Source organism: Lissotriton helveticus, chromosome 7 (genome assembly GCF_964261635.1).
Source record: "Lissotriton helveticus chromosome 7, aLisHel1.1, whole genome shotgun sequence".
NCBI classification, from domain to species: domain Eukaryota; kingdom Metazoa; phylum Chordata; class Amphibia; order Caudata; family Salamandridae; genus Lissotriton; species Lissotriton helveticus.
The window spans coordinates 1087310648-1087324122 of record NC_136068.1 but is presented as its reverse complement, the minus strand read 5'-3'; the positions used below and the strand labels follow the sequence as shown (position 1 = coordinate 1087324122).

General features: G+C 42.2%; 1 protein-coding gene across 1 annotated transcript in view; it reads left to right on the top strand.

The window, feature by feature from the left end:
* Positions 1–13475, top strand: part of LOC144769959 (alpha-N-acetylgalactosaminide alpha-2,6-sialyltransferase 2-like) — a 607277-nt gene that overhangs the window by 390376 nt on the left and 203426 nt on the right. Inside the window, exon 5 of the mRNA XM_078654157.1 lies at positions 10914–11052. Within this exon, the coding sequence (XP_078510283.1) occupies positions 10914–11052 (139 nt within the window). The remainder of the gene's footprint in view (positions 1–10913; positions 11053–13475) is intronic.

Below are 13475 nucleotides of genomic sequence, written 5' to 3'. Positions count from 1 at the left end.
ATGCAAAACCCACTTTCAAGATAAGTCCAGGCCATAAACAATGTCCACATAATGCATACATTCTCTAGCTGACAAGGCCGGATAAACCCAAAACAGTAAGGTCACAGCCCATGTCATAAATAGCTCGTGGAGGCAGGAACAAGAACAGATGGAAGTAAGATAGGCACGTTTGTGTGTAATAAATCTTTACAATATCCTATGCTCTGATCTATAATCTTGATCAACTAAAGGGCAGGAACTGGTTTGGCAAGGAAAGGCCAGCTTCTAAAATTAACTCCAGCGCGCGAAGAAATCCCTGGTTAATATGTATATATGATTCACAACAGGTCAGACTGTTTGGCTCACAAACTAACTTCTAAAGCCGACATAAAAAGTAACACTAGATGGCAGTCTCGACACATAGCAAAAACCCAAGTTTCAGAAAAGAAAGTCTTTAAGAAAAGAAAACATGTAGATGTTGTTTAAGATAACACATGCGCAAGGAAACTTAATGGTTAACAAGGTCTTAATCGGTAATTGAAAAACTCAGACAACCATCATCTAATAAAACTAGTTTTACGCAAGGTCAGTTCCAGGTGAAAAAGGGTTACTCTCTGTAATTCATTCAGAGACAGAGAAACCCATGCTAAGGTTATGTCCTTAAATACTTGTTCTGCCACAGTGAAGGCCTACTGTAAGGGCAATCCACAAAATGGCTGCTATTCACAAAATGGAACCCGAGGGTTCAAGATGGAAACTCTGATTTCAGGGTGCTTTCTTCACCCGAATGCGACGAAAATGATTGTGCATAGTATACTCGTCATTTCCAGTCTGCTGATACCAAATTCGTCATGATACGACGATGTTTCATGACACTGGTCCAGAATTTTCAGTACCACACAGTTTTCATACAGAACAGACACCAGCGGGTTTTAAAAAATGTTACTCGCTTGCTTGGCTTTGGCAAAAGTCAATAACAAATTGGCTTTTGCGAAAGTCAATAACATACAGACTTGGTGGATGATCAGTCCACCCTTACCTTACAGCAGTAGTTCTCTTCTGCAGACATAGAGCTGTGCCCTGTTCCAGAAATTATTTGCTAGGGGACTCCAGCGAGAAGGCGGTCTAGTGGTCCAGACCGGGTGGGGAGGAACACCGGATGAGTCGTTGAGTCTACCGGAATATAACGAGAATCCTTGGGTAGAGCGCCTTTGTCATAGTCTCTCCGTGCACCTCCTCACATCCACCGGGCCTGACCTCCGTACTCATGGAGTCCCTATTCGGGCACCATTTGAAGAACCGGTCTCGGCAGCGGGGGAACCGCTCAAATCTCCCATACCCTTCATACGTAGTAAAAGGAGACACAGGAGCTTTCGTCTGCAGCAGGAACCCAGATTTATTTCAATAGCCCGGGCTATGGAACAGAGTCCGAAGCCAATCAAAGACACGACAGAGGAGGCTGCTACTTAAATCCGTAGCTAATAAGCCTTTTCTACATTTCATACTCCAGCCTTTTGGCTGCAAGACCATTGTCCAATCAGAGCAGTGTTTATTGTTGATTAGCCAGATCCAGGTGGTGTTTGCAGTTGGTGACCTGGTCAAGGGAAGGTACACAGTCAAATGTTAGTTTTGCTATGATCAGGGCTTGGTTTCCTCAGGTTTCTTTGCCCAGCTGTCTTAATACGAGCCATTCTTCGATTGTCTGGATGAAAGTTCAGCAGTCAGACCATTGTCCAGATAACCTGATCAAGGTGACGAGGATGTGTTATCAGGCTGAGAGCAGGAGAGGAAGAATGATTCATTAACTCGGGGCGAGGGTCATGTGACTTTCTGATGACTCTGCAGAGAACAGAGGGCTTGGGCGGGTGACGATTCCTGATCAGGGATGTGGGCCTGCAAAAATGGGTTTTTGTCGTGTCGTGTCGTACATCAATAGAAATGACCAGGTGGGTCGTGTGAAAAGTGTTTGTCACAAGATGGCAACGTAAAAATCACTGGAGTCCTATAAAAAAAATGATTGCCATTCAAAAATAAATTTCCTCAATTCATTCCACCATACATCGAAAGTCTAGATGCCCCTCCCAGCAAATACAAAGCAAAGCCATTACTGACATGTATCTTGCTAACCTTTTAGTTATAAAGTGCTCTTTTTTCTAAAAACGACCACCATATCCTAATTTAAAAAACTAAAATATTAGACTGTCACTGGTGAAAGTATACTCAGTGAACATTAGCACTCAATAGTGTCTGTCATCTTTAAATTCTCAAAATTCAATATATTTCCATTAGTCACATAACTGTTTTAGGATTCATTGAGTTGCTTGTTTATAATACTGAAATAAATTCAGCCTCTTTGTGTACAACAATGTATCACATTCATAGCCGAAATCACAGATTTCTCTTTCCACACCATTTGATAAAATACTTAGGCACTTAATTGTAGCGACCATTTTGTGTGAAGCAAAGTTGAAACATGCATTGCCTCCATTCTAAAGGAATTAATTACCTACTATCATTGATATTTTTATTCAGTGGCCAGCTTTTACATGAAGCGTTTCCAAGTCTCATGCTGGGATTTTTTGGGGGTATAAACCCTTTTTAACCTGTTACTTATATTTCCATACAATCGCACCTATATTACATATAAAGTTACTGTGGTGGCCATGTTTAAAGTATACAGATTGACATTTGTTTAAATTGTTTTTTTTTCTTTTTAATATGACACAATTACCTTTATCTAAACAAATGCCAGTAATAACAGATGCAGCAAAATAACACAGGTTATTTGGAACAAGTGTATTTATAAACACACTTTCACACAGTTATTACTAAAGTGCAAAGGTCAAATTCCACATTATTACCAAAATACAGTGCAGTTGACTTAAGAAAACTGTCTTTACTGTCTCTATTCTAAAATTTGTCAACAGAAGAAGAAATACTAGGGCGTTTAGGTAATGTGATCTTCCACAGTACATTAATTTAACCCATGGTGTTCTGCATATGGTTATATGCCTTTTCTCATAACTAGTGTATGTGGAAGATAGCATCATAAACCATACATGCAGATCTACTGAGTGTAATATGCTATTTATTACCATTGTTTACGGAGGTGAGGGCATCAGGATCAGCTCGAAACTTCACTTTTCATGATTAGTGGCCCCTCTCCACACTCAGTAATAGTAATAATTTCAATAATATGTACTCTGTACATTTGTATATATACTAGCTTGACAATATTGTGGTAGTAAATATTATGGATGAAATATTTTGGCAGGACTATATTGAAAATTTAAAATTGTGATAGAATACATGTTCCGAGGGAATCCACATAGTATGCCACTAGAGCAGCCCCTTGAAGGTGTATCTAAGACTCGCCATGTAGACAAGGCACTGGTATTCAGTATTGTATTTATGGTACGAGGACCTTCCCCAATTTCTCTGATAAGGGGAAAGACTGGTACAGTTCTACGAGTGGTAAATTTGTAAAAATAAGAAACAATACAACATAAAATAAAAATGTCACTGGCCTCTTTATCTCAGTCCCCACTTGACAGATCACCCCAAAACTTTACAGGAACTAGCTGAGGTGTGTGAACTTTGTTTTCAAAATTTGATAAAGATTTGTCAAGCAGTGATCAAAAGCCATCGGCTACGAACATCTGGAGTGCCGCTCCCCAAAAGTGAGTGTCACTGGCTCAAATTACCCAGTGAGCTTGGCTGGCTGGCCATTTGTACTGTGAGATGCTCTGGGAGCTGAACTTATAGGGCATCTGTCCAGTTGCCTAGCTTTTGGCAGATAAGCTGCAGTTGTTCTCCGAATTACTGATCATAATTTTTCCTGCACAGGACTAAGGGCCTGATTATGAGAATGGTGGTTCAATAGACCGCCAAACCCACAGTGGCGGTGTGGCAACTGCCGCACCAACCGCCCTATTACGAGTTTGACAGTTGAACCGCCATTGGACCGCTGCCACTGCCGGGGATCCGTGATGCTTCGCCCGTTGGCGCAGTGGTCAGAGGCTCACAGAATCTGCCCTTTTGTATACTGCAGAAACCCTACGAGCAGCCCTGGATCAAGGAAAGAAAGCAGTCCTGGTGCTATTAGACCTGTCTGCGGCCTTCAACATGGTCTCACATGCCATTCTTTTAGACCGTCTTGCATCATCTGGCGTATCTGGGAATGTGCTAGAGTGGATTAAGAACTTTTTGCAAGATCGGCGCCAAGTGATCAATCTAGGACAATATAGCTCAGAAGAAAAAGCACTCATATCAGGGGTTCCTCAGGGATCGAGACTGATCCCGACCCTCTTCAATGTATATATGTCCCCCCTGATTAAGCTAATATCGTCCTTCAAGATCAATACCATCTCATATGCGGACGATACACAGCTTATCCTGGTCCTGGATAACGACACTACTGAGGTGGAGGAAAACCTCAGAAAATGTCTCTCAGCAACCTTCAAATGGATGAATAACAACCATCTGAGTTGTAACTCGGAAAAAACAGAGATCCTGCCATTTGGCAAAAAAAACCTCTTTGTGCCTAAACTTTGGTGTCCAGAAAATGACACACCCCCTCCTGATACAATAAATGCAGCTAGAAACTTAGGAATAACATTTGACACCACCCTATCCTTCAAACAACAATCCTTGGCAATTGTGGGCACATGTTTCCATATTATAAAAAGTCTAAAGAAATTCTTTGACTTACTCCCCTACTTAGCCAGGCAAACTGTTGCTGTTGCCCTCATTACATCTAGACTGGACTACTGTAACAGCCTTTATGCAGGAACCAACAGCAGTCATGCACAAGCTTCAGATGGTCCAGCACGCGGCTGCTCGGCTGGTACTAAAGTAGCCTAGGAAATCATCTGCCTCTGCTTTATTAGACATCTTGCACTTGCTGTCAGTTCATAAATGTTTTTTGTTTAAGATCCTTATCATTACCTTTCGGGCCTTTCACTCACGAGGCCCACAATATCTTCAAACTTTGCTTTAAGCGCTATGTTCCCTCCCATAGCCTAAGATCATCCAACGCAAATCTGCTGACCTTTCCAACTTTTAAATTGGTGTCAAGGGGAGGAAAATCACTTGCGGTTATAGGCTCAAAGGCATGGAATCAACTTCCACCTCGACTACGCCAAATTGCTTCTGAGTCTGTATTCAGGAAGGCCCTTAAAACTTGGATTTATAGTGCACCAGATATACTGTGTAAAACTCTGATCTGAATACCCTACTTCCCTCTGTTATGAGCAGTAAACCAGTTTATCTTTCCATCTCTGGTTTCCGTATCAGCGCCAAGATCCTCCTTGGAGTGATAGTAGTACGATTTTACATTACATTACAGTATGCTGGCGGTGCCCCTGAGGCACAGCCAAGCATATCATGAGATTCCTCACCACCACAGTTTTCATGGCAGTGAGGCCGCCATAAGAAATGTGTTGGTGTGGAAATAAAGGGACCCCTACTGTTTCCTCAAGGCCTCCTTTGGGAGACAAGGCCTCCTTTGGGAGACTAGGGAACGAAACCAGTGTTTTGAACCTTCATCCATCCTTCTTCAGGAAACTGGAGGTGAGCTACTCAGAAATTACCTCAACCTCAATTCATTTTCACAACCATCCACTGAGTCCCTCAAACACCCACCAGAGACCAGGCAGAGTGCCAAAAGATCCAGTACTGCAAAGGGCAGATGAGATGGGTGGTGAGTCTGGCTGGCAAATACACCTGTTGCTAAGCTAACCTTTTTTTGCTGCTTCCTTACCCCCAATATATCCGATGGACCAGCAAGTAGCTGGCTGGCCACCCATTTTGATTTAGAGATCCTGGTGCCCTACTCAGAGGTCTGCAAACTCATGGGCTTGCACCTTTTTCATTTTTTTTTTTGTTGCATTTTTTATATAGCGCAAACTCGACCCGAAGGTATTTGAGCACCAGTTACATTACAAAAGGAAATGTTCATTTTTTTGGTAGGCATGGGGAGATGAAGTAATTTGTCCAGAATCACAAAATACTCGTCGACGCCGAGACTCAAACCTGGTTCATCAATTCCAAAGTGGGCAGCTCTGACAATTATACCACATCCTCTCCTTTGTTGTGGACCAGGGTGAATCTGTCTCACTGTTCAGTAAACACACCCTCAAACACTAAGACATTTCTTTGCAAATGAGACTCAGATTGCTGTTGAGTGATGTTTGTGCTCTTTCGCATTAACACCAACTTGTTACAAAGTGATTACAATGTTTTCTTTGCTAGAGTCCTGTTTTGCTATCCAGCATGTTCACAAACAGCTACTGTTTCAAAACCATGTCAACAGCAACAAAGGACAGTGTAACAAAGGAAACAATGTGACAATATTCTCTGTTACTGTGTCCTGTGTAACTGTAACATTGATTCAACGGCAACATTCGCTGGCTTTGTGCTTCTCAGGTTCAGGAATGTTCTGAGCATCACAAACATTACAATGTCGGGTACGCTACACAGAGTGACCTTGAAGAGCCAGGGACCAGGTTTCAATGATGTGTAGTTTGATTACTATTTGCTTCATAGGTTCTTTGTGAGAATTCTATTGTGCTTGTCAAGTTCCCTGTTTCACATCCACATTTGTACATTATGTTTTTGTTCCTATTTTCTCATCACTGTTTATACTGTACAGACATATTATATTTTCTTGGCTGGGACTTCATACTTTATTGCAACTGAATTAAACTTTGACTGCTCATTCGTGTCTACCCCTTACTAAGGTCTGATTTCCATTGTATATCTTGTTTTTGGTACCATTGCCATTCTTTCATTTATGGTGTTTAGTTGCCCCTCCGTCCCCATGTCCCAAAGGTTAATCATGAAAAGTAGTAGAGAATGATTGGTAAAGCCTAGGGCTATTGTCAAAATTAACAGAATCTGTAACTAGCCAAATCTATTATTATTTACATAAGTATGTTGATTTCCCTGGCTGTTTAAACCTGCATGCAGTGCAGAATTGATTTTGATCCACAAAGATCTGTACCTCACTAGCCATTTTGTTTTTGAGACATATGACCATATATGGAAGAGTCCAAATTGGCACTCTTCTGAGGAGATGCTATTGTGTGTTTCAATGATGGTGGCAGTAAATGAGTCATGAGGGGGGCATCACGCTGTCAGGAAACACCTAGCATTAGATTACCAACCCAAAATGATTATACAAGCTTCTACTGGACATGGACCTAATGTTGAACATTTTCTTTGTGTGACTATTATTATTATTATTATCATACAATTTTATAGAGAGCTCATGTACCCCCTTGGGGCTTTCCCTAGCTACACTTCAGGTCATGTACAGTTAGAACTCACAACTTAGAACAGCTAGGTTTTAAGCTGTCTTCGAAAGATCAGCAAAGATGGACACCTTTCCAACTGTTCTGGAAGTGCATTCCAAAGTTTGGGGCCCTCATAAGCAAACGTCCATCCTTCCATGCATGAGTGTTTCATTGTCGGGATACGGCACAGTAACAGTTCACTGGAACAAAGAAGGCATGACGAGTGATAAGATTTAACAAATTGCTGCAGGTAATGTGGACGGATGTATGACAGAACCCTGCATGCATTTTTCCTGTTTGCCTTTACAACACAGTCATTACCCCGACTACTATGTTACCTTGTGTTACGTTAACACAAAAGTTATTACAACGGCTTGCTTTGGGGGGGTAGGGTGGGGTAGGGGGTGCTGAACTTTGGAATAGTTTGAATTACTGTTCCAACTCCAGTTGGTGTATCAGTAGGGAAGATGTTGTACTTCAAATTCAACACCAGCCCAACAACGCTCCCTCTAAAGTAAGTCATTGTAATGACTTGTGGGGTAAAGTATCACATGGTAACATGCAGTTGGGGTAGTGACTGCGTTGTAAAGGCAGGTTTTGGTTCTTACTGCAGGGTAAAGAATGTTTCCCAATGTGGCCAACACCTGATCTTGCTTTATACACATGGCACAAGGTTTTAAACTGAATTTTCTTCTCTTCTGAGAGCCAGTCAAGCTCCCGTAAAAGACCTGTTGCCGAGGTCAATTTTGGAAGTCTAGAAAGCATCCTTGCAGCAGAATTTGGACCACCTGCAACCGTCTCGTCGAGGCTTTGTCTGCCCCCATATAGAACACATTTCTGTTGTTCAATCTTGACATGATAAGGGCCTGTACCACAGTTTGTTATGCTGGAAATGGAAGTAGCCAGATGATCTTCTGCAACCATATCACAAAGGGAAAGAAAGTGGAAGCCTCCTTCATCACCTGAGGCTTCCACAGCAGCTTATTTTCCGGCAAAAATCATAGGTTCTCGATCTTGGGGGCTGGATCTAGGAGAGGGTCCAGGATTTAGGCCTATATTGGGAACCCCAAAGGGACGGATCCCATCCCAGAACCAATTCCTCAGTCTTATCTCCATTTATTTTTAGTGAATAGTTATTCATCCACTCTGTGAGCATGCTCAAACAGGAGTTCAAGGCTGGTATTGCGCAGATGACAAGGAGAAGATTACTTTGTGTCATCTGCATATGAGAATAACATCAAGCCACAACTTTCCACCAAGTCCACCAGTGGGCACACATAGATGTTAAATAGTGCTGGACTTAGGGAGGGTCCTTGAGGAACTCCTGAGTTAAGAGCATGCCGCTCTGAGGTGGCCGTGGCTGAAACCACCTGAAAAGACCGATCTTCTAGGAAGGATTTCATCCAAGAAAGGGTCATTCCCTGTATAACCATCTTGGCTAGCCTTTTAACGAACAAGGCAGAAGGCACAATATCAAAGGCCACTATGAGATCAAGTAGTATTAGTGCAGCAGTCTTGCCTCCATCTAGGAGACGTCTATGATGTTCCACGACTCCGTGTCCCATCCTAAACCCTGATTGAGAGGGGTGGAGATACCCTTGTGACTCCACAAAATTGGAGCGTTACCTATTGACAGGCTTCTCCATTAATTTTGCCATGATGGAAACCATTGAAACTGATCTGAAATTAGACAACTTCTCAGGGTCTAGATTCTCTTTCTTCAAGAGGGGCCAAACCAAGGCCTGTTCCATGAATGTGGAATCTTCCCTTGCATAGGAGAGTTGTTAAAGAGTCCCAGTAGACCTTGAAAAATATCCGTCTCTAAGGAACTAAGCTTTGCCAGAGGGAGAGGATCTTCCGGAGAGCCTGACCTCATTGAAGTCAGTAATGGTAAGAATACAGGTAGATCCAAAGTGTCCCAGCAATTCAATTGAGGCCTAACTTGTACCGAGGTATACCCAGTTTGGTCCTTGGTAACAGAAGGACCATCAGTAGTACTTGGCGATCAGACATTCTTCTCTCTTGCCGTAAGAGAAGCCTGGATATCAGCCACCTTTTTAGCAAAGCAACATGCCAGTTACTCACAAACACTGAGACCAGACTTTCTGTAATAAAGTTGGGGTCGGAGAGTTTCTTCATCACTCTGAAAATAGTTTCTAGTCAATTTTGGGGGGTGGTAATTTGGACTGTATAAAAAGTGGCATGGGCCACTCTTCAAAGACAATGATAACTTCTCACTGCAGTTTTATATATGATCTTTCTATCCTTACTATATGCAAGTCTCCAGGATCTCTCCAAGCCTTTGCACCTAGACTTCTCCACACCGTAAAGCCTCAGTGAACCAAGGAGCTGGAGGGTGAGATCTGACTAGGCAACTAACTTTGGCTGGCAAAACTATCTCCAGCGCTTCTCTCAGCCAGACATCCGTCCTTGGTTGGTCTAACTCAACCACTTGGTTTAGTCTATGCAATGCTTTCCTCAATTGACTATTGAGGACTGAGATATCTAGTCGCGGCCATGTCCTATATTTGATATAAGACCTCCCCGCCCTTACTATGGCCAGGACCTGCCATGTACGGAATGAAAAGGGTACCGTATAGTGGTCTGACCATAGTGAAGACACTGGAGGAGCTGATTCCAGTGATTTGATAGTGGCAGAAACTGGGTCCAACAGATGTCCTGGTTTGTGTGTGGGTGCAGAATTAGCTAGATTAAGACTAAGTACTTTGAGCTCCTCAATCAGAGTAAGACCAGGACCAGATACATTGTCCGCAAAGTGGATATTCAGGTCACCCAGCAATATGAAATTGGAGGATCTAAGGATCTGTGGGACCAGGAAGTAATAAATACCAATTTCTCCATTATTGGTTCTCAAGGCATGTTTGGATAGTGTGCATCAGGCGGTTGGGACAAGGTACCTAAAGGAGTGTGTCCTTGTGTACGTTTTGGAGACGTACATTATTTAAAGAAGGATTTGGGTGCTACAGTGTAGGTTGAGATTTGTAATGTAGTGCTATACTCGGTCTTTTATCTATTGTAGAACATTTTTCTACTAGACTTTCTGCACAATAGTGAAAGGTTTGCAGGTGATTCATGCAATGTATATCTTTAACTGTGAATGTGTAACTTGTAATGTCATACTACTCCTATTCTCCCATTATCTTTTCCATGACCCTTTCTTTTGCAGTGACTGTTGCCTGGATCGTGATACCCCCTTTTCTCACTTACATTATTTATATCCGGATTTCTCAGTGTCTTTCTTTCTAGGCCTCTGGGTACTTTTTTTCACAGCCTCCCTCAAGTTGCTCCCTTCAACTTCACCCCCCAGATAAAAATTATAAGATGTCCAGTTTCGCTTAAGTGATTAATCCTATCAGCTTAGCGTTTTTCTAAGCATACCCAAGCTTTTTGCCGATTGGTCAGTTGATGCACACCACATGCCCTGTAGCAGATGAGACAGGAACACCCAAGTTCCCCTGGGGCCTAAAGGACCAGGCCTTACCAACTTGCAAGGGTAGAGGTACAAAATACATAAACAAAATCCCTTTCTACTTATCACCATTGATGAGTCAATCTCCCTCATTTCCTAAAGTGGCTTAATATCTCTCCAACTTCAGCACTCTTATGTTTTCCTTTCAGAGTTAACGGCGCTATTTTGAATGGACATGAGGAAGATGTTGGAAATCGTACCTCATTCTACTTCTTCTCCACCAACACTATGATGAATTCCTTGAGTGCCTATGGACGTTACGGATTCAAACGTACCCCTCAATCTGAGGTAAAATATGAATGTCCCCAAGACATTCAGTAATAGAACAACATATGCATTTTTAATGAGACTGTGACTGGTATTTTCACTCTTACTCTTTAGAGTTCATTTTGGGTGTGGTCTAAGACTTGAACATAAGTTGTAAGAAATGGATCCACAATAATATTCTCTGTTTTCCAAAGAAGCAGATATCCATTCGATATTACAGCCAGAATTGAACCTTCTGGCCTAGAGCAATCAGGCACAAGTCTACAGCAGTGACATTTTGCTGAAGAATAGATTTAAAATCCTTGGCAATCTTGTGTTCTAGTTCGAAATTTGGGTTGTATGTGCTAACCAGTGGGAGCTAATCTTGGGCCTTGTTTGCCTTGTATTTCAAGTGGTTGCTCTGGACATCTTGGTTGTTGTGTAGATGTGTTTGTCCACAAACCTTTGGTTGTATCATTGGTTTAAAAAATAATATCTCTGGCCCTTTACATTTAGTTCTGCTTTGCTGTCTCAGAGCAGATCTACCCTACCAGTGCAAAAGGCCCAAAACATGACAAACTGTGCAGATCTCCCACATACATCCTTAGTCTTACACGATGTAGAGTGGATTTATTACTGATTCTTTCTAACACTATTGGCAAGCCAGAGGAGTACATGGCATACTCAATAAGCTAGTGTGCACTACAAACCCTGAAGATGCAGAAATATCACCAAATAATGCCACTCATTCAGTCAGTGCTTTACTTTGTAAAATAACAAGCAATTTATTATACATATGGCTAAATATTACACATAACATTAAGATATCCACAGGAAACCAGCGCCCTCTAGCCACTTTCTAGCCAGAATTATGGGTTCCAGTAAAGTTATCGTACCTAGGCACTAAGCACTATAATGCTGTCAAGGTAAGGAAATGGAAATGCCTTTTTAAAAGGGTAAAAGGCCTTCCAAGTGCTTACCCGTTGAACCTACACTTGGAGCTACTGAGCACCGTAACCAAATATGCATGCACTCCCACAATTTAGCTCATTAGCCACATGCTACAGCCGCAGTTACTTCCAAGAGTGCTCTATCAGTGTGTTTCATAGAGGGTGAAGGGGTTGAGGGGGGAACGAGTGGGGTGCGACAACTTCAAAGGTTGTCAGATGTTACCAGACTTCTGTACCTTTGCAGAGGAGTCTCCACGGCCTCAACCAAGTCCAATACCCAACATTCCAAGAACAGACATTGTTACAGGGAGATGAAGTGGGAATCTTCAGGTGCTAAGTACTGGAGATTCACCCAGTGTTGTAGGAGACCACAACATTGGATAACTAGAAGTGGTCCCTACATATACACCAGGAACAATATTAGTACGTTGAAAATGATGTTCCCAACTGCAGTTGATATTTTAAAACACCATGGGTTGGGAAGGTGATGGGTTTGACCTGGTATCATTCTTAATTCCACTAGATTGTCACAATACATGGTGTACTACTACGGCAATGTATTATGCTCTTTAGATACATCACCTGCCCAGAGCCCTACTGATCAGACTACATGGTACAAAGACTGTGGGATCCATTTCATAGATATTGAATTGGATGTGATCCTTGCCTAGACTAAAGACGCCACCAGCAAGGATCAATTTAGGGTTACAATGCTCAGTTTTCTGCACACAGCATGGTCTACTACTACATTCTTACACATGGTCTTCCCCTCAGAAACCAGTGACTGCCGAGATGTAGAATGGGTAGAACTGCAATTCTCCATCTTCTCCCTAGGGCGCAGACACACAGGCCCACACCAATTTGGGGAACCTGGGCACTGTTAAATATTCTTCTTAACCTTACAAAAAAGCTAAGCAGCACCTTTCTCCTCACTAGGTAGAAGACGTGCAGAATGCATTTCCTTGTTGTGGCACAGACTCTCACTCTCATGTCGGCTCCTCAGCAAGCAGTCCAAACCAGTGCCCAGAACCTCTCCGAAACATATGTTGGGGACTGGGAAAGTTAGCAACACCGGACGTTTCTGAACACTAGATATCAGGAACAGTCTTGGGTGGTGTGACTTGCATGGATACAATTACTGACTGACGGTTCAATAACTTGTAGATAATAGCAAAACTCACCCACCCATTTCTACAATTCTACTAATAAAAATGTTACCACATGTGATTGGGTGGGTCTCTTGTAGCTGACAGGAGCAGGCCAGATATGTAACTTTGTGAAGTCAATATAGTATCAATATCCAATTGCTGTGGTCATGATTTTGGCAAATTCCTGTGCAGTGCAATTGGGGACTTTTGCAATTTCTGGAGTATTTTTGTCATAGAAAAATGAAGAATTAAGTTTTTTACTCATGCTTTGACACTTGCAAAGGATTCAGGGTAATAAAACATGACAGGGTACATCCTAGTTACTTCATCAAGCATTTCTCCTTGTCTCTAGTTTTCCAAAATACGT